At 40.4% G+C, this 23,361-nt stretch overlaps 2 protein-coding genes and 1 long non-coding RNA gene across 3 annotated transcripts in view; 2 read left to right on the forward strand and 1 right to left on the reverse strand.

Moving 5' to 3' along the window:
* The window catches only part of si:ch211-264f5.2 (uncharacterized protein LOC570749 homolog), a 78,893-nt gene that overhangs the window by 7,817 nt on the left and 47,715 nt on the right, over window positions 1–23,361 (forward strand). The gene's annotated exons all lie outside the window — the stretch shown is intronic.
* LOC132145041 (uncharacterized) lies at window positions 7,590–8,080 on the forward strand. Its single transcript, XR_009434425.1, has 3 exons — window positions 7,590–7,641; window positions 7,755–7,843; window positions 8,033–8,080. It is a non-coding gene; the product is annotated as an uncharacterized LOC132145041 (long non-coding RNA).
* On the reverse strand, window positions 14,005–19,991 carry LOC132145040 (pyruvate dehydrogenase (acetyl-transferring) kinase isozyme 2, mitochondrial-like). The gene is made up of 11 exons (XM_059555753.1): window positions 19,775–19,991; window positions 19,422–19,563; window positions 17,986–18,057; window positions 17,701–17,885; window positions 17,398–17,487; window positions 17,222–17,299; window positions 17,040–17,116; window positions 16,842–16,940; window positions 16,226–16,336; window positions 16,027–16,140; window positions 14,005–14,392 (listed from the first exon to the last, which is right to left on the reverse strand). Exons 1-11 carry the CDS (start codon window positions 19,890–19,892, stop codon window positions 14,249–14,251), a joined length of 1,230 nt encoding a protein of 409 aa, XP_059411736.1. The 5' UTR covers window positions 19,893–19,991; the 3' UTR covers window positions 14,005–14,248.

The raw sequence follows: 23,361 nt of genomic DNA on the forward strand, positions 1-23,361 counted from the left end.
AAAACTTGCATAATAGGCTAACAGTGTTGAAACCTAACTAAACGTCTCATGGCTGCTCCCTGGAGGAGGAAAATAGACTAACAAATTACAAAAGCACTGAGCTGAGGAAAGGTGTCCTATTGAAAAAGATATAGAATAATCTGTCTTTAGGCTACCAGTTTAACGAAACAAGAAACGAGTGATCACATACCAAAGGAAGTACCAGTCTGAACTGGCCATATGAGTCAGTATGAACTGCAAAACTGGACTGTGTACACATCACCCTATTAGGATGTCAAATGTCAACTCTAGTTCACATAAATATTGTTTTTTTTTTCTTTCAAGCCCTGAAAAGTAGGCTAACTTTAAGTAAACTCCATCCATATTTCATAATCTGATTGATGGCTTCTGCAAAGAAATTTAGAAATGTAAGAAAAATGAATTGACCTATTAAATTGTGTAAAACCATTTAGGCCCAGTTGAAATTTATGAATGACATAATTTAGGCACAAAACTTGTCAAAAGCGCCAAAAATATGTATTTTATTTAATTTTTTCACATAGGCTAATGTAACGTTAAAACAATTATTTTCTGTTTAATATATGACATAGATTTTTCAAAAGCTTATTATTGAGGTAAATATTCAGAACAATCTGAACCAAACTGTCCTAAAAGGGGAAGGATGGAAAGAAAAGGATTAAAAAAAACTGTGCAGGAAATGTTGAAATCCACAGTGATACATAAAAGGAACCTTGTTTTGGGATGCAATTTATTTCAAGTCGGAGATACATGTGAAAAAGGTCTAGCATTTCTGATCCTAATAATCACTTAATACATTTGATTAGATGCATGGCTTTTCTGCTGAGTAGCCTGGTACTGCTTTTAGGAGTCCTAGGTAAGTCCTTTTAGAGAAAATAATTGAATTCTCTTTCTTTTATATCAAGCTACTGCTTCATCAAACATATATGTTTTTGAATATAATATGCTATAATAACATTACAATAGGTTATCTGAAGGTATAACAATATCGTCGACAATGTATTTATCAATAATTGTCTAGAGGAAATTCTATCATGGTGAGCATTCACTTTTAATAAGCATTTTAAAAGAATAGGCTGTGTAAAAGCATGGGTAAATAGTCAGAATAACATCATAAATCAGTATACATCACAATATACAAAAATAAAACATTTAACTAAAGTATTTGTTGTTTGTGGTAGGTTATAGAGATATTTCTTCTCTAGTAGTAAAAAAAAAATAATAATTTCAACATTCATCAAATAAATGACGTCAATGTGATTTTGACGTATGGTTTATCAGCGATTTATTAATTTGATTATGTACTTATCCATTTTGTTGCGAGTTAACACTTTTGGCAATGGACCTTTTGCCCACAGAATTTTGCTCATGTGTCATTTCTGAGTCTGCAGTTCAACAGAATTGCATAAAAATATCTAAAACACATTTAAAACAGGTTTTGCGAAAACTCCCTCATCAGTCATTGGATGGCTAAACAGATAGCCCCGCCCCAAATCATGCCATTAGTTGAGCCAGGGTTGCTATGTAGGGGTGACCAAACAAATACATTTTTTGAGTGAAAAGTTTTTAGACTTTGGGTGGAAATCATCCAATGTCTTGAATGCGTTAGTCTTCTCTCAGCACATCAAGCTAGATAAGAACAAATATTTTTATAGACTCTAATTTCATTTCTTTGGGGCCGGCTCTTATGTCCTGAGTTCTTAGTTTTATAATATTCAAGAAATTACACACTTCCAGAGGTGGGTAGAGTACCCAAAAACTGTACTCAAGTAAAAGTACTTCTAGAAATATTTACTCAAGTAAAAGTAAAAGTACTAGTCTTGAATAGTTACTTGAGTAAGAGTAAATAATCGGATAAAAAATCTACTCAAGTAGTTAGTTACTAGTTACTTTGGGTCATATATACTGAGCCTATTTTTACTCCAATTTATGTAATTTATTATAAAACCTTGTCTGTTTACTTAAGTAACAGATATAGGTGTCATGCCATAACATATTTTTAATACGACTGACTTTATATTAAATGTGAATTTAACATTGAAAGTTAATGTGATATAAATATTGCTACTAATCTTTCATTGTTCAGAAAGAGAGCAAATAACATTTACATTATTAAAGATCATTTTCACTGACAGTCTAGATTTCAATCACTCTCAGAAACTCCCATTAAAATCACTGAAACTGTTAACACTGTGAAATCAATATCTTAAAGGGACACTTCACCCATTTGCATTTAGCTTTGTATTGTTAGAAACCCAGTCATATATTATAATGATCATGGATTTTCCCTTTATTTTTCCCTGAGATGGGAGAAATAAGGATTTAAGTGTTTTACTTCCTGCTTATTATGACGTAAAAATCGTCATTTTGCGTCATAATAAGCAGGAAGTCAAAATTCATTGAAAAGTGTAGAGACTACAGAGACTAGCTTATTATTATTCCAGGGGGTGGGACCCACTCACCCTACAGGCCTATTACAGATCAGTGGGTGGGACTAAACTTACAGAAACGAAAATGAAAATCCGCCATCTTGTTTGGAAGCTATGTAGCTAAGCTAACAAGCGCTTATGGAGTCAGATTTACGAGAATGGCTGGAGGAACAACTCATGATACGGAAGAAGAGGATTTTCTGTTGCTCGAAATAGATGTTCGTGGCTATCTATATGAGCCACAATATAGCGCAGAGCAGCTGAGGCTGATGGAGGAACAGGAGGCGGCGGCTGCAGCCGAGGCCGGAGACCTGCCTGTCGCGTCCGAGGAGCCCGGGCATGCTCGAGCTGGTGCGGACTGGTGGTGGCTGTGCTCTCGTTGTGCGCCTACGGACACAGAGCTCGAGTCCGTCTGCTGCAAGAATTTGAAAGATGCCAATTTCTCCTCGAAGAAATGTCTGAGGCAGACAAGGACACGGATGTTTGCGTTGTGAACCATCCTAGTTTCGCCCCGCATATGGACAGAGGCGTCCTGGAGACATACTTCAGAATTCCGAAGGTAAACTGGAAACGCCAGCCGAAGCCTGCACAAATGGACGTCTAACTGTAAAATAAGTGTTTCAATTTTATTTATTATTCATTTCGTGAAATGTACACAATTTCTTCAAGCATTATTATCACGAAATGATTCCCGGTTAATAAGTTACGTAACGTCAACTGTAAACTTTTTGTGCAGTACCTTTTTTAATGCACAAAAAGCTTACTGTGGCATTGTTTACTACTGTGGCACGTAAATACCATACATCGCTAACTGTGTCCTCAATGTATTGTAGACAATATCGCCTAACAGCGGTGTTCTGGATTAGTGGGAGTGGCTTGTGGAGTTGTGCAAATGTGTTGCATTGTGGGAGTTGTGGTTTTACATACAAATGAGCCCTAAAGTTACTTTCTGTAATAACTCGGTCAAAAAGGCACCAAATTCGAAAGTTTTAATAGATTTCGACTACATATATGACCCACTTTCAATGAAGATCAATGTTCCCACGGGTGAAATGCTCCTTTAATTAAAGATTCGTACACACATCTGCACTTTGTTGTTTCTGACGAGAGAGGTATTCAGTCAGTGAGCGAGTGAAGGAAGCACAGGCATTTCAGCGATGACTCATCTGAACACCTCTGATTGGCCAATGCTTTAATAAGCTCAAAAGAATCATGTGTGATTGGTTATAATGCGCAGTGCCGTAAAAACGCGTCTGTCTCTGGCTCAGCGCCAGCAAGCAATCACAGATCTGAATTCAGCAGCTGATGATATGACTCGCTGAACGTCCTCACGCCGGTGTGATTGTATTAAAATTAATAAAATCTTAATCGGCAATTTTTTGTCTTTTGGAAGCTGCATTCAACTTGACCCCCCTCTGTTATAAGCCACACACGTACAACAAACTAATGTCAGAGGTATCGTGTACTGTAATCGAATGTAGCCCAAGATATTACCTGTTGAACAGTAGACAGCACACGCGGTGTTCATCTAATAAGGATCTCCATCGCTAGCAAATAATAGCCTTTGCAGATTTGCTTTCAATTCAGTGCAGTTCCAGCCATTTTTTCAACGCTCTTTCTGTTCTTAAACGTTACAACTCTGAGTGAACCACTTCAGATGCTCAGCGCGTGCGGCAGAGAACTGAACGACTCATTCAAACTGATTCATGAACCAATTCACTCGTTTGCCAATTGGTTTGATCAAGCCTTTGAACAGAATTGACTCAAAAGAATGAATCATTCGCGAATGAGCATCGCTCATTGTCCAGAGAAAAGTAGACAGCACATTCCATTTCTGATATAAAATGTAGTTTAGGAAAACAAGCAGCAATGTGTCAAATATGTCATATCTGACTGTTTTTTGTTGTTGTTGTTTTTACAGGACCTTTCATGTTTACGACAGCACAATCTTTCACTTCATTTAACTCTTCTGATGTACACAACCATAATTCAGTAGCAACACTTGCACCCACACCATCAAAATTACCTGAAAGTACATCAGTTCAGACAGAAAAAACTGACCAGACATCTACGGCATCACCGGAGCGGTTTCATTCAATGGCACAGTCCTCATCCTATCCAACCACAACGGAGAACTCAAAACATGACCCATCACACAGCAGTAGTACAGTTAGGACAACACTAACCAGCAGATCAACAACTCCACGTGTTGACAGTAACTCTACAGTTACTGTCACACTGGCGTAGCCACGGGTGCAAGGGTGTGCCTGTGCCACCCACAGTGGCAGCTGGCACACCTAAAAATAGATGCAGAATTATTTTTTTATAGTCTCAATAAAAATGTTTACTAAACTTGGGCTATTGTTGTTTACTTATAAAAAAATATATTAAATCATATATATTACCCTTTCACGCTTAAGTTCAAATATTTTAACTGACCCCTTGTTTCCATCCCTTACGAAAAATAACCATGGTTTTATTATAGTAAAACTATAGTAACCCATGGTTTTTTGGCGTGTTGACTTCCATTTGTATAACCACAGATTTACTACAAATACCATGTGTAGCGGGGCGAGGAAATCGGAGGATATCGACTAGCGACTACGCCACCCTGGAATCTTGCCAGGGACAATACTATGGAATTTCTGCTTTAAGACAACACAGGTTCGTTCACAGTAAAGTGGCAGGAGACGTGGATACAAAAATATATATAAATTTTATTTAAAATAAGATACTTTGTATAAGATTCACAAGACACAATCAACAACAATTTCACTATTCAGCAAGACACACACCGAGCGACCTGAGAAGTCAGCGAACAAGGAGCCGAGGCAGGGCAGGGGATAAAGGGCACATAAGGCCTCCACGGCAAGTCACCTTGCCCGTACACCTGTGCGCGCGCGCGCACACGTACACACGCCACTCATGACACAGCACTCGTGAGAAAGACCACCACCAGCAATCCGCCCCTGCTTTACGCACTCAGCTCCTGTAACGACAGAATGAAGTTACACAGAGAATTGTCAGTTGAAACACTCAGAATCGTCACTTTACAGAGACAACGAATGGAATAGAGGTGTTAACACTTTCAATTTAAACCTTACAGATTTGAAATCAAAATACAAAAAATAACTAGTACAAAAGAAAAAGATATAAACCACAAACACACACGCATACACACACACGTAATACACAAACACAAAATACAACGATGTCCGTCCAAATGTTAACAGCAAAGCAACAGCGCCTTCGGACAGTAGTTCCACGCAGTCCAACCGCAAGAAAGCTAACCGGCCATGCAGACGCCACCCATATGTACTTGATGCATCTTAAGGGTACGATTCCTGGGAACCAAACCAGTCAGGCAGATAAACGCATACATGCAGACTAAGGGCTCGTCCAGTTGATCGGGAGGACAGCGTGTGCCAGCGGAAACTAAGCACTTCCATATTGAAGTGTAAACATTCATACTCGCCGTACTTCTCACCTCAAACTTTGACAGAGGAGGAACAACCTCACACTGCCAGCTGCAGGAAACTCGTACGCCACTCTGAAAATAGGCTAATGTTAGCTACATTAGACAACCCAGCTAACATCACACAACATACTTGGATGGCGACCGAATGATGACCCGTGAAGGGGCGGTGACTCGTTAACACCATAGCCAGCCCATTTATATATGCTGCTACAGCCCACTGATAGGAGGAAACTCAACAAGTGAACTTACCAACCACATGCAGGCAGGAAGAATTTCATTGGCCCTGCCACACATGGTTAAACTATGGTTAATTTAGCAAAACCATGGTTAATTTGTGGTTACCATGGATTAACTATAGTAACAATGTTTTTTTGGTTTCATTTGTAGTAAAACCATGGTTAATTTTCGTAAGGGATGGCGACGCGTCATGATTGTCACGTGACACCGCAGCCACAATAACTAACATATGTATCGCTATTCGTTTTATTTAGTTTTTCATTTTTTTATTAAAATATATACACAAACTTGCTTACCATGTCAACTATCTGATATTCCGATTCTTCGTTTAAAAACCTTTATAAATTATCTTGATCTGTAACGAGATGAGCGCTGCAGTTCAGAGTCCTGTCAGCCGGATTTAACGGAACTTACAGCACTTGAATTCCCCAGTTTCTCCCGAAATACATGAAAGTAAGTGGCTGTTGAACTGGACGAAGAATAGAGTAAACTTTATTGTTCTGCTATGTGTATCTGATATATGAATAAAACACGTCGGCAAATTACATTTGATTAGATAGTTTTTGCTGCTTCCATAGACATCAGTGGGTATTTTACAAACTACAAATGCATTGTTTTACTAGTGATTACGTATATTTAAATGTATGAAACCTAAAATAAACATTATGTGGTTGAAAACACAGCATATTAATTGTGATATATGACAAGCGCTGAGCGCGTCCGTCTCTGGCTCAGTGCCAGCCAACGCGCGAAAGCTGTTTGAATCTGGCAGATCTGTGATGCCACTGAACATTCTAAATCATACTCTCAGGGGCACAGAAATAAGAATCCAATATATGGTGCATTAATGCTAAAAATGTTAAATGTAATGTACATTTTAAATTAATTTTGTTAAAATATATCTGCCGACATTTAGGACTGCCAACCAATTAGCAAACAGCAGCTGACTGTGACCCTAGCAGCTCCCCAGAGATCTTTGCCACGCATATAAACCGTCTATGATATAAACAGATAATTTTTGATTGCACATTGCTAGCTACTAGCAATATGTTGCAGAGCTCCTTTCTTAATTTTTTTTTAGCAAAAAACCTCGGCTTGATGGACAGCTGGACACAAGGCCTAACGTTACACCTGATGAGGATGTTTCTCCCTCCCCGGGCCCAACATCAACAGACAGTGTTGCCAGATTGGAAATGTCCAAGTATCGTACCAGAAGTTCAAAATTATTGTATTTGGAAGAAAATTATTACATTTAACAATTAACTACATTTTGACACGACCTGCAAATTACCACTAGGAGTATGGTTGGACGGAAGCAGTGCGACAAAAATACTATCCCATAATTTTGCACAGTAATCTGACAATAAATGTGGCACACCCAAATTTTCATATGCACACCCAGAGTCTCTTTTCTGGCTACACTACTGCTCTGTCATCTAAAGATCTGACATGTCAACCCAAAACCCCTTATGAAAGCAGGTAAGGTCAAAATATATTTCTGTAAAACATAAATACTACTGTATTTAACATCTGTTTTGGATCTATTTGATACTGCTTAAGTATAAGTCTAACAAATTCCTTATTTGTTTCAGAGACTGTATTTGGGTGATTGTACTAGTTTGTGGTGCACTGCTTATATTAATCTTACCTGTGATTTCCTGGAAATTGTGGTCATGGCATAGTAAGACCTCTATTATTATTATTATTATTATTATTATTATACTCCTGTTGTATGAGGCATGTTATTATATCATACACTTAACTGTTCAATAAGCCTTCACTTGTCAGTATTTACTATCATTTTTTTCTCGTCTATACTTTAAAAATAAATAAAGAACTAAAATATATAATTTTTTGCTGACCATTTCAGCAAATGCAATCACAAGAGAGGAAGCAACAGAAATAACAACAGATATATAATAGAAATTTAAGAATTTATTGAAAATAAGTTTATCATACAAGAAGTGGTTATTGTCAAACATGACTGGTGCACTCATTTTGCATTTTAGGTTTCCTCTCACGATATTCTTAACACCATATTACATAGCCTCAAAGACCTTTCCAAAAATAAAAAATATACAGACTTTGTGTGCACAAGAAACCATTACACTTAGCATATAGGACAATGCACACTGAGCCACCTATTGTGTCATCAGCCCATTTCACAGTGTTTTCTTTGGCAGCCACAGAATATGTGTTAAAGAGACCTAAGGCCTTGAAATATGGCATACTGCCCTAAGCTACATTTTGAACACTTTTTATTTTTTATTTTTTTACAAAACCAGTGTTTTTTTTATCGACCGTTGAACTTGGTAAATAGGACAATGCACAACAGCCATATTATGCCATCAGCCCATTTCATGTCATGGCTTTTCTGCCACCGCAGAGGCTAAATTGGACTTTAGCCTTGACATTAAAGTTAATGTACTACTATAAGGAAAGCCAAATTTTGAGCAAGTAAAACTATTAATTCATGTGCATCCATGCATTTGTTTTTTCATAGCAAGATGGCAGTGATGCACATAAGAAAAGGGTTGTATAAAACTAGAAATTGTGTAATTCCCATGCACATATGAGTAGTTTCTCGAGGGCACACAAAAAAGGTTATTGTGTGAACTTGAATTAAGGATATAAACAAGGTAACTGTGTTGTGTATTTTCTGGTAATCTAATGAACATGCAGATCATGAGGATTCGTGTTTAAAATAGTTTTTTTTTTTTACAGTTTAATATTCGCAGACTAGTCTATTTCATGATTTGACTTAAGTGTACTGACCAGTTTTTTTTTCTCCAAAAAAAGGCAAATTCCATGAAATTCCACATTATACAGTAAAATCAGTTTTTATGAATGGATCCCGCGATTTCGTTTGCATAATCCACATCATGGGGGCCCTACTAATGTAGCAAACGAGTATGATCAGCTCAGTATGAGAGTAAAAGACTGGGACACTGTTTATTTACTTAGCATTGAGTATCTCCAACTAGGTGACATATGTTCATTTTACATAATGTACATTTACATTATATTTACATTTAGTCATTTAGCAGACGCTTTTATCCATAGCAACTTACTAATGAGGATAATGGAAGCAATCAATATCAGATACTGTATAACAAATCTCAGTTAGAATAACGCAGTACACAAATCAAGGGCTTTTAAATAATATAATAAAAAAAAATTAAAAAACAGATAGAATAGAAAAAAGAATAGAGCAAGCTAACGTTAGGGGTCTTTTTTTTACTTTTGTTAACTGTATAATAAATGAAAAGAAAACAAGTAGAATACAAAAAGATTATAAAGCTAGTTAGATTTTTTTAAAGAAAATAGTGAGTGTTAAAGTTAGAGGGTCAAATAAAGATGGGAGAGATGTGTTTTTAGTCAATTCTTGAAGATGCCTAAGGACTCGGATTGAGTTGGGCAGATCATTCCACCAGGAGGGAACATTTAGTTTAAAAGTCTGTAAAAGTGATTTTGTTAAAATCATTAAAAAATAATCTTGCTGCCACGTTCTGGATTAATAATAAAGGCTTGATAGAACTGGCTGGAAGACCTGCCAAGAGAGCATAGCAATAATCGAGCCTAGACAGAACAAGAGCTTGAACAAGGAGTTGTGCAGCATGTCCCGAAAGAAAGGGCCTGATCTTCTTCAGGGGTGCAAACACATGTATGGTCAAAAAAGAGAGAGGTAATCGAAGCCCCCGCCCAGCGGCAAATATCCAGATACTTACATTGCCACCAACCCCTGCCATCCCCAGCCCACCCCATAGGCACAGACTAAAATGAAATTCTGAAAATCAAAATACACAGACGCTAATTTGTAATATTCAATTTCATTTTTTATTCCGAAACATAAACTCTCAGTGAACTATCTTCTTGCTTTCCAACTTCCTCTTCTTCCTGGCCACCTCCTGCAACGTATCCAGGGCCTTGCGTCTGGCTGCATTAATTTTCTTATCAACATGTTTGAGACGTGTCTGCCTCTCTTTGGCCAGAGCAGTGGTCTTGGCCTTCTCTGCACTTTCACATGTAGCACTGCAGCCATACTCCACCTGCCTCTTCTGCTTTGCCTCCATCCTCTTCTCTCTGTCGGTCTTGTCCCTTCTCCCTGCAACCCTAATGTTCTGGCAGAGAGTTTTATCAACTGGCCCCAGTTTGATGTCATCTCTTTTGAACATGCCAATGCCAGTCTTGCCCCTTGACCTCAGCACATATTTGACAGTCTGCACTGCATCAAAGGTGGAGATCTTCATGCTAGATCTTTTAGCATCAATCACATCTCCCATGAGACTAAAGGAGGACTCTACCAGTGGTCCATGGAAGATGGAGAGGGCCCCTCTGATAACCTGGCTGAGAGCTGGATACTTCCCCAAACTCATGACATGGGCCCACCATTTCACAATGTCATCTCCATCTTCATACTTGGCCAGGTTGGGGTCCACATTGTACCTAATGATCTCCTGGGTGATGTCACACACACACACACACACGGAACAGAGAGTGCGGCGGCGCACACGGAGCGGAAAAGACCCGCTCATGAAAGCTGCGCGAGAATGAAACCCGATCCACATATTTTCGGCTTTTCAATAGCAGCCGCAACAGGAAATCATAAAAACGAGGCAAAAAAAAGTGCTGCGTTAAATGCGTTTTTTTTTTACGCGTTAAACATTTCAAATTAATCGCAAAGATTAACGCGTTAATTCCCCCAGCCCTAATTAATATTAATAAAACATCCTAACTATCAGCATTGGCGTGTTCTACCTCTTTTACTGACGGCTTACAAAATGAAACAGGTAACGTTAGCACCACAACCATTATTTGCACTCGCACAAATTAGCAGTAACTTACTCCTGAATATATTTTTAGGTTACCGTATATATCGACGGATTACATTTTTCACGAGCACATGCGACCAAAATGGTTGTAATTTCGAGCCTAACAACTTTTTCTATGTAGCTACAGCCATCCATAATTTGATCTGCTAGCAAGCACTAACGTTAGGTCTTTACATGTGAACTTGATGAAGGCTAGCTAAATCGTACTGAATTACATGACTAGTAGATTACATAACATTATAAACCAAAAACATGCTTACCTCCAGTCATTGATGATCTCACCAGTTTCCAGTAAAACGGGAAGGTGCGGCGCCGAACTCGGGTCTCAGGGAGAAATAATGCTGCAGTGGCAGATATACCGCAGCGAGAAGAAACATAGTGGTTCACACCAGCGCGCATACCGGTGCTGTTTTGGCGCGCAGTGTTCTGATTTGCTCATTTACTTTTTTGGTGGAGGCAATCCTGAATTACTGATGCTGAAATTATAATCTGACACTCTCAGACTCTCAGACACCTCACCTCTCATGACAGGAGGGAGGAACTATTGTCCCGGAAATGTTTCCGGGTGGGGGCTGTTTTGGTGTGACACCGGGCCGGTTCCGGGGTTTCCGCCCATGGATTTTGTCTAGACGCCGCGATGTAATGAAGGGATGAGTTGCAGCTGTGCAATGGGAGGGAAGTTGACAGCGATTGGGACACAGACTGATCAGGGGAATATAAAAGGGACATTGTGATCAGAAGAGAGGAGGGACGAAGCGGAAAAGGACCAAGCGGGAAAGACAGATTGGGGAAAGACAGATTGGGGAAAGACAGAGCGGGGAAAGACAGAGCGGGGAAAGACAGAGCGGGGAAAGACAGAGCGGGAAGGACTAGCGCGGCGGGAAGGTAGAACTCTAGTCGCAGTGGATAGCGTTTCTAAATTAGTTAAAGACCTGGATTGAAATCTCTTCGTAATATTCCTCATAGTGTTGGAGATTTAAGCTCTAGATGGTAGATGCTGCCGGTGGCGACCGTGAGAGAGGGCTGTGAGTTTGCTGTGGACTGCAGTGCCTAGTGTGGAGTGAACACGTGTGATTCTTTGAAGTGATCAATTGTATGCACGAGTGTGGGTGGATAATCCTGCTGTCTGCTCTGAAGGGAAGCCGCTGCGTGTGAAGATTGCATACTACTGTCTGTTCCATAAACTGTTGTCGTATTGTGAAGAGAGGCCGTGGAGGGAGGCGATTCGATCATTGTCTGTTCTAAGTTCCGCTGTTATATCCTGAAGATAAGTTGCTGTGAAAAGTCTCTTGTTACAAGTTGTTCCCTAGTCTGCCGCTGCCCTCTTGGAGGTGAAGCTGTTGGTCTGTCAGTGCCCGCTCTGAGGAGAAGCCGTTGGTCAATTGCGGCCCATGTTGAAGGAAAGCCATTGGGTACAGATCTTTTACCACTGAACGTTCCGGGATCTGCGGGCACATTCTGGAAAAGGAAACTGCTGGGTGAAGTATTCTACCATTGTTTGTTCCATATTCTGTTATACTCCGGAGATAAGCTGCTGTGTGGAAGCTCCTCATTAGACTGTCACTTTACCTGCCATCCGCTTCGAAGGGAGACCGCTGAGTGAAACCATCTTACCCTTGAACGGCCCACTACCTGCTGGCATATTCTGAAAGGAAACCGCTGGGTGAGGTATTTTACCTTTTGTATGTTTGATTCAGTTGTCATCCTCTGCAGATACGCTGTTGTGTGAATGTCCCTTAATACAGTCTGTCACCTCACCTGTTGTCCAGCTGGTGTAGAAAGGAACTGCTGTTAGCTCGTTTGTCACTGTTGTGCAGGTATTAGTCATTGGCTGTCCCGAGGAGGAATCATTACTTGCATCGAAAGGATGGGAGGGACTTGCGGAGTGGAAATCTTGTTTTATTTGTGCTGCTATCTGCCCTGTGGAGGGATTGAGTGGCTTCCCGTTCGGCTATCTGTTGGGTTGAGACCATTGTGCCAAAAGCCCCCACTGCTGCTGAACCAAAGAAACTGAGTGGGAACTCCTTCAACTTGTGTTTTAGTATTTAGGGTTTTAACTTTAATATAATTGAACTTTTATACTTACCTGGTTGTCCGTCTGTGGTGTCTCTGGGTAACTCCTCGAGGTAGTACATTTGGTGGGGATCAGGAACCGGCCCGTGACAAGGCATTTCTTGCTGGATGAAGGACCATCACCTTCAACTCAACCTTGCCAAGGCAGAACTGTATACAATATATCTGCATCAGGCTTGATATATCTGTATCTATATCGATACAAATCTGAGAGGTTTGGAAATTTGAGTCTGGAAAAGTATGACATTTTGAAATGGAAAATATGTAGGAACCCGTATTGAAGGTGTGGTTGATTTGAAGCACTGGTCTGGGAAACACTAATGTTGAACTGATGCTGCTTGTTTTATATGGTTTTCTTACCAAGTTCACATTCATGGGTACATCATGGTCTGTTACATTACACGTGTGTTATTTGCAGTATTTCACTGGAATACTCAGTTTATAAAAAAAACAGGTTATCCGTGTTGATGAGAATTTTAGATTTATTTCATTCATATTAAACTCAAACAACAAGAGTCCTTTTAAACAATGATAAATAGTGTGAACAAGTATACACATCTTATGGAAATTAATTATACAATGAAACAACTGTACAGTGCTATTAATGCTTACATGAATGTTTTTCTTAAATAATGTTGATCACACTTCACACAACAAGTATGATTTCAAACTGTCCAGCCTCTTTACAGAGGAAAAATATACCTAGGGCCACATCTTCCTTATATTGACACTTCTCACAATTCATACACTTTTTCTGACCTCTCATCTTCTCATCCCAACTGCATTTCTTCTGCCTTCAGTATTTATTTATTTGTAATACAAACAGTTCTCTCTGCCTGTTTTAAGCTCTTTCCACCTGCTTTAATCAGGTTCACACTCATTTAAATAACCTCTCGCCCCTCCAGGCCTTGACACTCACACGGGACTCTCCATCCCTGATGCTGAAAAATACCAACAATAGCAGCACCACAGTAATAACTTGTTTTGTACTAAGGAATCTACTGTTTGGAATCTAAAATTCTGGCAAAATGCAGTTTAAGTGTTCCCTAACAACAGTACCAAAAGAAAACTGGAAAAGGAAATGCTGTCACTGGTCCCTGAATGCATTCTCAATGGCACCCTTTCTTGGCAATCTCTTGAAGGCCTTTGTCATGACTTTAAAGCAACCAACTCTGGTGTTTTTACTTTGCAGCCTTGTACGCAGCTAAGTTCAGCGGCTCTTTGCTCGGGACACACCAGTCATCCGCTTCCTGGTTGAATTTGTAATGGCGCAAGGCGGTTTGGTTGAACACTGGAAGCTTCTCTACTGAATCTGTAGACAGGGCCTGCGGGAAGATGACTGTTGATTAATGATTTGTAGGCTGACAGATATAATGTCCAAAGTTGAAAGGATGTCAACAAACTCAACAGATAAGGCTAGTGTAAGCAAAACTCTCATTATGATTGTGACGAGTGGGGCGGGGCCGAGGGACATGGGAGCGAGGCCGGGGGAGTGATTGGAGATGAACTACACCTGTTCGACCCACCGGTCTCGAGGCCCATGGAGGAGATGGAAGGATATAAAACTGGAGCGACGACAGTGAAGGACGAGAGAGGACCAGGCCTGGGCTTTTAGTTGTGTTTTGGGTTTTATTTGCGCGCACCAGTCGTCCGTGAGGGGCTGGTGCGCTGTTTTGTGTTTATTTTGTTATTAAAATGTTTTTGATTGTCCGCCGGTTCCCGCCTCCTTCTTCCGGATGAATATGAAGGTTGATAGCGTTACAGTGGTGCCGAAGCCCGGGAGAAGGAGGGACGCGCTGCTGAAGATCCCTCGCCGCTGTGGTGAATCCGCGGTGCCATCGAGCTGGCGAGGAGTGTGCCGCCATGGACGCTCGAGGCGGTGGGCTGGAGCGAGTTGCCGGGGACGGGCGAGCTCGCTACCGGCCGCCCACGATGTGGAGAGACGGCTGCCGTCCGTGAGGGAGCGGAGGAGTCGGCGCCGTTCGCCAGGTGGCCGGAGCCTGCTGCCATCCGCCGGAACGGGGAGGAGCAGGGAACGGGGGACTCCTGCCGGCTGCCCAAAACCGGAGGAGCCGTCGCTGTCCACCGGGCGGCGGAGGAGTGTCGTGCCGTCCGCCGAGGGCCGTCCAGTGCCACCGCCAGGCACCGCGGAGGAGAACACCCAGCTGGTGGAGGGCCCAGCAGCGGTGCGTCTGGGAACCGGAATTTTTTATTTTTTTTCCTCTCTCCCCTCTCTCGTCTCTGTCGCTCCTCCTTCCATCTCCTTTTCTCTCGCCTCGCCTGTCCTACCCCCAGGTTCCCGCAGGTCCCCGTGAGCGGCCCCCCCGGAGGGAGGGGGGGGGGGGAGTAGAGCGCAGTCTCGGGAGTACCCCCCGGCCTGCGAGGGGCGATGGGGGTATGTGACGAGTGGGGCGGGGCCGAGGGACATGGGAGCGAGGCCGGGGGAGTGATTGGAGATGAACTACACCTGTTCGACCCACCGGTCTCGAGGCCCATGGAGGAGATGGAAGGATATAAAACTGGAGCGACGACAGTGAAGGACGAGAGAGGACCAGGCCTGGGCTTTTAGTTGTGTTTTGGGTTTTATTTGCGCGCACCAGTCGTCCGTGAGGGGCTGGTGCGCTGTTTTGTGTTTATTTTGTTATTAAAATGTTTTTGATTGTCCGCCGGTTCCCGCCTCCTTCTTCCGGATGAATATGAAGGTTGATAGCGTTACAATGATTTGCCATCTTGCTGTTTGTTTAAAATTTTGCCTAAAAGTGCAAAGTCGTGCATTTACTCATTGATCCAATCCAATATGACTGACTTACTTTTGCGGAACAAAAAAGGAGAAGTTTATCAATGTTGACGAAGCCCATTTAATGATAACAAAGCTAAAACCTCAGGTTTTGAACAACACGAGGATTAGTTTCACTATTTAAATTTTTAGGCAGGCTAACCCTTTTGAGGATGTTTTTACCTTCAGCTGAATTGCAGCAGCTGTACCATAGCCCTCCATTGGATAAAGCTGGAGATCACCTTGGAAGTAGCGTGCGTACAGGCGGGAGATGGGAAGGCCGTAACCAAAGCCAGCCTGAGGAAACAACAGGCAGGTTTGATTTGCAGTTTTATATGAAAAACATATGCACCTGCTATTATGTAGTGGTCTAAGCTCTTACCATTGGGGTCCGCCGATAGTCACCAATAGTAGGTTTGGGCGCTGTTGAATACATGTAGCTAAAAAGTGTATCAATCTTCCTAAAAGGAACACCACTGCCCCTGTCACTGATCTGGAACATGAAACATGAATGTTTAGAGAACAATGAAGTCTTTTGTGAGCTGCATTACATCAGATGATTAATATGAGTGGGTTACATGACTAAGACTGTGGGATTGACTATTGTGTATGTGTAATAAGATACATATAATTTTTCAAACATTGATATTCAGTAGCAATCCAGCTCAATGTCTGCTTTGTTGCATGCTTCAGCCACCAACAGGGCAAAGGTTAACAGTATCGTTAATACTAGTCAGAGCTGGTTTCTGTTCATAACAACAAATGATCTCGAGAGTGGTTAGAATATTAATCTTTAGGACAGATTATATAACATCATTATCAGTTATCAGTGAATCTACGGTGATGTTACTGTGTGAGGATGGAACCGGTGGTTAAGAAGAATGATTCAATCAAGGCGGTGGCCTCATATTCTAATTAAGGGTTTTATAGGTTAAAGATATTGTAGTAATCTCGCTGCCCAAGTTCTGTAAAATTATCATATTTGAACTATCATTTACCTTGATTGACAGGTCCTCTCCACCTAAAGCAACCATGACTTTGATCGAAGGCAAGGTGCTGCTTGTTTCATGATTCTCAATTGTGGCCCTCATTGCGTTCTAGAGTGAAAGAGATTTAAGAATAATTTATTTATAATCTAAATCTGGTTATCATTCCATATGCGTCCGTATTATGCAGAAATAAAGCACCATGCCCACCTTGAAGAGCTCAAAAACCATGTGGAAGAGATGAGAAGGAACATATGATATCTCGATTGGCCGTGACTTGTTCTTTGCTGCAATGGAGAACAAACATTATAAAAAATACTGCGGTTTGGGGAATAAATTTAAATGATTTAAAGCAGCCTAAAACCATCTGGAGAATGTATTTGATTCCTCACCGTTTATCTCTCTAAGCTCCAGCTCGGGTGAACCGAGGTAATACTGCTCACAGAGCATTTTAGCGCTCTCATATGCATCTAAAGCAGAACACAGGATGTTAGTTATAAATTTTGCACTTGTCGCTAAGGTCATATTTGCATCGCGAGTCGGTAACAGTTTGCATTAGAGCACTCACCTCTAATTACATTTGTGACGTCGCAGCAGGAGTCAATGCACCCGATGCTGCTGGGATGTCCTGGATTTGTGGAGCCATCAAAGATCAAAGCTAAAGATATCACAGGAAATAAAAGGGAACAGAGGGTTAGAGGTGTACTGCAAGCTAATCATTCTCTCATATCCAGTGAATAATTAACTCAAACTAAAGCAGACTGGATTTTTCAAGATCTAATGAGCTGTAAGTGCTGAGAAAGTGATTACTGATGCCAAGTCCAGGTATTAGGACTAGCACAGATTTAGATTTAGGACAAGACTGACTTACTGTGCTGGTTGATGAGCATGCGAATGGAGATGCGGCTCATGTAAAAGCGGTCCAGAAAGTACTGAATGTTTTGACATGTCACAGGATCTGCCCCAAACGCATCCCTATACTCGATGACACCTTCAGCCATGGTGGGTACCACATCATTGTGCCTTATACTGATGGTCACCAGAGTGTCCACAAATCTTGGGAGACAAACAGCAAAACAACTCTATGAATCCTGCCGTTTTATATTTTTTAACAATACTCTTCTGATTGATGATGTATGTGGATTGAAGAACCTACTCAGCAAGAACTTTAGGGTCATTGGGACTCTTGTCTTGGAATTCTAGGATATCCATCAGGCTTTGGATAAACCTGAGAAAGCAAGCGAAAAGACAAAGGGAATGAAAGATTGTAGACAACAATAAATTAGTTTTTTGTTGTTGTTGTTTTTTTAATTAATGCCACTGCAAAAGTACAATAAGACTTTTTCATCTTCAATAACACCCTCAACCTAAATTATGTTTCATGCTTGCAGGAAAGACTTGCAATTTTTAAGCATTTATCAGTGTTGTTAAAAAAAATATTTTTTGGTTTTGAAAAATAACATTTAAAAAATACAAAAATTAAGAATGTATTTAAGTTTTAAAATTTCTAAAATGGTATATCTGAAATAAATGAAAAAAAAACGGAATAAATTATCTAACACTATTAAAAATAGTTTTCCATGTTAAAATAAAGCTGAAATAATAAAAATAAATAAAATATTTAAACAAAAACTTCAATTTACATACGTTTAAGTACTACAATGATTAAAACAAAATCTGAAATTAAAACTATTAAAACTGTTTTCAGTATTAAAATAAAGTTGAAAATAAAAATATAAACATTAGATTATAAATTTGAACTTATAAAGCACATAACACAATTACTAAAGCTAAACTGAAAATGAAAACTATATAAAAATTAAAAAGCTAATAAAAATAGCTATTATTATAAACTATAGATTTCCTCTTTTTTATGTTAACTGCTTCTATGCATGAGTTTCTCTCCTGGTTGTTATTCTCGAGTACACTAGAACCTACTGTTGTTCCAAGTCAGTTCTCGGAAACAAGTCCGCACGCGCACCTTCTCATATTTCACTTTCTGAAGTGAGCAGCAGTATCCGTTATATCCGAGGGTCTGCAACGGTATTTTAACACCAAACTACATTCAATAGGCTCGTAAGCAAGCATTTACACGCACGTTTTTTTTTTTTTAATTTAATGTTTTAGGATACGCATTTTACACCACAACTTCATTTCACATGGTCAATATCCCCAAACTATAAACTACAGTAGACAATTTATAAAAAATTAGAAGTGCTATAGTAAGTAATGTGATGATTTTTATAAGATTAGGCTACAACTTGGATCCTAAAATAAAAGTAGTAGCCCATTGGAAACCGGATGAAGCTTGATCGTGAACTTTAAAATGCTGAGTGTGTAATGTACAGTATAGTTGCTTCTGCTTGGAAAACACCAGGCAGAGAAACTGGGCTAAAGTTCATCGTTCAGTTAAGAGGCGTGGGATATATTACATATGCACGCGTGCAAAATAAACCATTTAAGTGATGATTAATATTTGCAGCAATGCACAAACATGATTTATCTTGCTGTCTTAACTCAAACTACAAGACAGATGGGAATTTTCAAAAGTTAGTAAATACCTTTTTTTTCTAACCCAGGGCATGAATTTACCAGCTGTGAACTAGTTGAACGGATTGAGTCATTATCAGTTTGTCTGGTAAAAGGTTGATCTCTTTCAAACTGTTGCTTAGTCTGACGGGGAGCTCTTGTCTGAGGAAAGCGAAGGATGTTTTCTCGCACGCGTTTGTGGATCCTGAAAAGACAACGCGACAGTCTGAAACCTCAGCTTTGCTGCAATAGAGTTAAAAACTGAAATATTAAGGAAAAACGTACATAATACTCAAGCAAATTTATTTTTTATAAAAAATATTATCGAATGTTTTGAGCAATACACATATCAGTGTGCATCACTGGAATGACAACATTGCATGAAAAAATATTTTGCGTAAAAAAAAAAAACTTACCGAAATCCAGAAACTGCTTCATTGACAGCGGTGATGGAGAAAATTTCGCGTAGTAATCAATATGCTTTGGTGCATTTAGCATAGCAGCATTCCTCATAATAGTCCTTACAAACTTCATCTTGGAAGATCTAAATACCCGAACTCACAACAAAAACGTTGTGTGTTGTCAGAGATTAAAACAAAGCCGTCTCTTTTCAGTGTATAAGTTTTCAGTATATCTTCGGATCTCGCGTGCAGTTCTTTATTTATTCTTTGGTTGTCTTGTCTTGAGTCCCCTGTTGTTGTTGACAACTCTTTTAAAGTTTGTGTTCTTGCACAGTGACACGCCCACAGCACTACGTCGATATCGATGGTGACCAATTGGAGAGAGGAAACGCGTACACGCCAACTCTCAGGATAGCTATCAACAAGCTTGCATCTACGTGTTGTTTACTATAACATGGAAAATCATGCAATGACTTCACAGCAACGTGCTCAAGCGTTACCCATCACCCAGTTGGACCCGAGTACAGGAATGTGTTTTGGAGCAGTGACAGTGCATAAAATAATTAAATAAAATAATAAAACAAAGAAAGAGACAAAATAGCTGTGAATAAGTATGCCAAATTCACTATTTAAAAAATATAAAATGCAGTGATGCATCTTAGAAGTGTGCAATAGGCAATAATATGGTAAGTAGGTAATAGGTCAAATAATTAGAGTAGGTCTGTGTTATTAATGGAGAGCTTATTTGACATCCCATGATGAGATGACTTCAGATGCATGAAAAAGGAGTTCAATGAATGTCAAAGCTAAACAAGAGTAGTGTCCTTGCTTTAGAGCAGTTATGAATAATATAAATAAATATAACTTAAAAGGATAAGTGAAGCTGATGCATATAATTTATTATTATTATTATTATTATTATTTTTACAAATGCATAAACAAGTTAATTACCTACAATGCCGCCCAATATACTGTGGCATTTAAACACTTTTGGACACTTATTTGAATGCTATCTCAAAAGTATTTTTTTAATAATTTAAAGAAAAATTATAGGCTATATAAAAACAGGTCTAGGTATTAGTGGAGAACGAAAAATGCTTTCATTCATAAAAGTCAATCACTGTAAAGACTGAAGTGACATTTGAGACATTAAAGAGTACAGAACACTTTCAGGCGGCTTGAAAAAGCCTAGTCAGAAAGTTTGAAGTAGTTTTAAAAGCTTAAAGTTTGAGGGTTTTCAGTTTTAACTAATTTAAAGTAGTTTTAAAGTTTTGTAGTCAATGCAACCTATTAGAAAAATAAATAGATAGATACATAGATGAGAAATTGTACACTAGCATGCTGCTAACATGATTGTCAAGTAAATAGTATGTCGCTAGCATGGTTAGCAAGTTACTATCATGTCGTAAATGTTTTTCCAGCATGATTTAGCATGTCACTAGCATGTTGGTATCATGACTAGCAAGTGACTAGCATGTAATTATCATGATTAGCTAGTTACTAGCATGTCACTAACATGTTTCCAGCATGATAAGAAAGTGACTAGCATATTGCAAGCAAGTTTCCAGCATTATAAGCAAGTGACTAGCAAGTCATTAGCATCATTACCAAGTGACTAGCATGATGTTTAGCATGATTATCAAGTTACTAGCATGTTGTTAACACGTTTATATGCTAATCCAGCTAAAACATGTTGATTCAGTAAAAAACAGCTAAAACAACAGTTTCTAGTCTAATTAGCAAGTTACTAGCATGTTGTTAACACGGTTCTAAAATAATCCGGCTAAAAGCGCTATAACCAATTTATTCACTAAAAGAAACAGCTAAAAAAACATCTAAGACCAGCGTGACAGTTGCCAAAACCACTTTAAAACCATGTGTGGCGAGTGGGGCGGGGCCGAGGGACGTGGGAACAACGAGGGAGGCCGGCAATGATTGGGCAAATCAGTGGCACCTGCGGCCCACTGCCGGTCTCGAGTCCCACGTAGGAGATGGAAGTAGGAGGCGGGAACCGGCGGACAATCAAACAACATTTTAATAATTTAAAATAAACACAAAACAGCGCACCAGCCCCTCACGGACGACTGGTGCGCTCAAATAAAAATCACAACACAACTAAAAGCCCAGGCCTGGTCCTCTATCGTCCTTCACGGTCGTGGCTCCAGTTTTATGTGTGCATTGTGTGCATCCGTGTCCGCGTTATTTGACACCTGATGACACGCGCGTTCTCTGCGTCACTTGTTTGGGTATAGAGCATGTACGCGATGTCTTTGAGGAGACAATATGCCTTCCATTTCTTCATGATCTCCATACAGAGATCAAAAAGAAATGAAAGAGGTCGTTTCCTTCTCGCATCCATCGGTTTCGGCATTAAAGGAAATCTGGCGACATCGAGTGTGCGAAAACGGCTATGAGGGGATGCCCCCTGTATAAAGAGCTAAACATTTTCTTTTAGCAGGGGAAACATCCTCTCTTAATCTCCCTCCTTGCCATCTAAGCCCCTTCAGAAAATCATCTCGCTTAAATGGCAAGGCATATGCAGCAGCAGGTCAGGCTGTGGCTTTATTACACACGATGGTGGTGCTTTAAGCATATCAGGCTGATCTGCTAAGAGACCTGAATAGAGGCAGGGGCCTTTTTTCAGATCATGTAGCCGAGCTGCGCCACACCACGGATCTCTCTCCGTGCTACCAAACAGGCCGGCTCCGCCATGGGCAGGACTATGGCGGCCATGGTGGCAGCAGAGAGACATCTGTGGATGAACCTGGCAGACATCAGGAGGAAAGAAAAGGCTTTCTTCTTGATGCTCTGGTTTCACCTTGTGAACTTTTCGGTATTTCTGTTGAGACGGTGATTGAGAAGTTCAGGGAGACGAAGGTGTGCTCTGCTGCTTTCAGATCCTTTGTTCCAGGAAGGTCCAGGTCTGAGCCCACACAACATAGGGGTCCTGGTCTGTCTCAATCTGAGGATCAAAGACGGGCACAGAAGGCTAGTGTCATGACTTGCGCTCCACCCCCACCTGCGGGCAGGGGTTAGAGGAATTGTGGGTCACGAGGAGGTAAGAAGAACCTAAGGAGTGTGATCTGGATGAGGCAGCGTTCTCGTCCGAATCGGAGTGATACCGAGGTATCTACTCGTTCACTTTGGGGATTGTTTCCTTAACAACTTAAAATCCTCCCCTTCCTAATTCCCCTGTAACCACCAACTCGCCACCTGATCGAGGTTAGCTGGAAACCTTTCGTATAACAGTCTCCTATGCTGGACCTATAAAGTTTTTTATGGTTCTATGTTCATAGCAACCACCCTACTGATGGTCCAGACTAAAAGGAGGCGCCCCTTGAGCGGGGCTCCAGTGCAGGAGGGTGGGTGAATAAATGTAACCCTCTCTGTATATACTTATGTGTATTAAATTGCTGGTGGTTACATGTCTACTAATAAACTCTGTGAGTTTCCTTTGCAGTGTGCAATTACAGTGTTTACTAAACACTCGCCAGCACCAGCCCTCCGGCTTAATGTTCCGGTATTAGGCGGCTGAGATCACAGGTTTCTGAGGGAGCCTCCTTGATCATCAGGCCTGGCACAGCACTGCAGGGAATTTCATG

Source organism: Carassius carassius, chromosome 8 (genome assembly GCF_963082965.1).
Source record: "Carassius carassius chromosome 8, fCarCar2.1, whole genome shotgun sequence".
Lineage (NCBI taxonomy): Eukaryota > Metazoa > Chordata > Actinopteri > Cypriniformes > Cyprinidae > Carassius > Carassius carassius.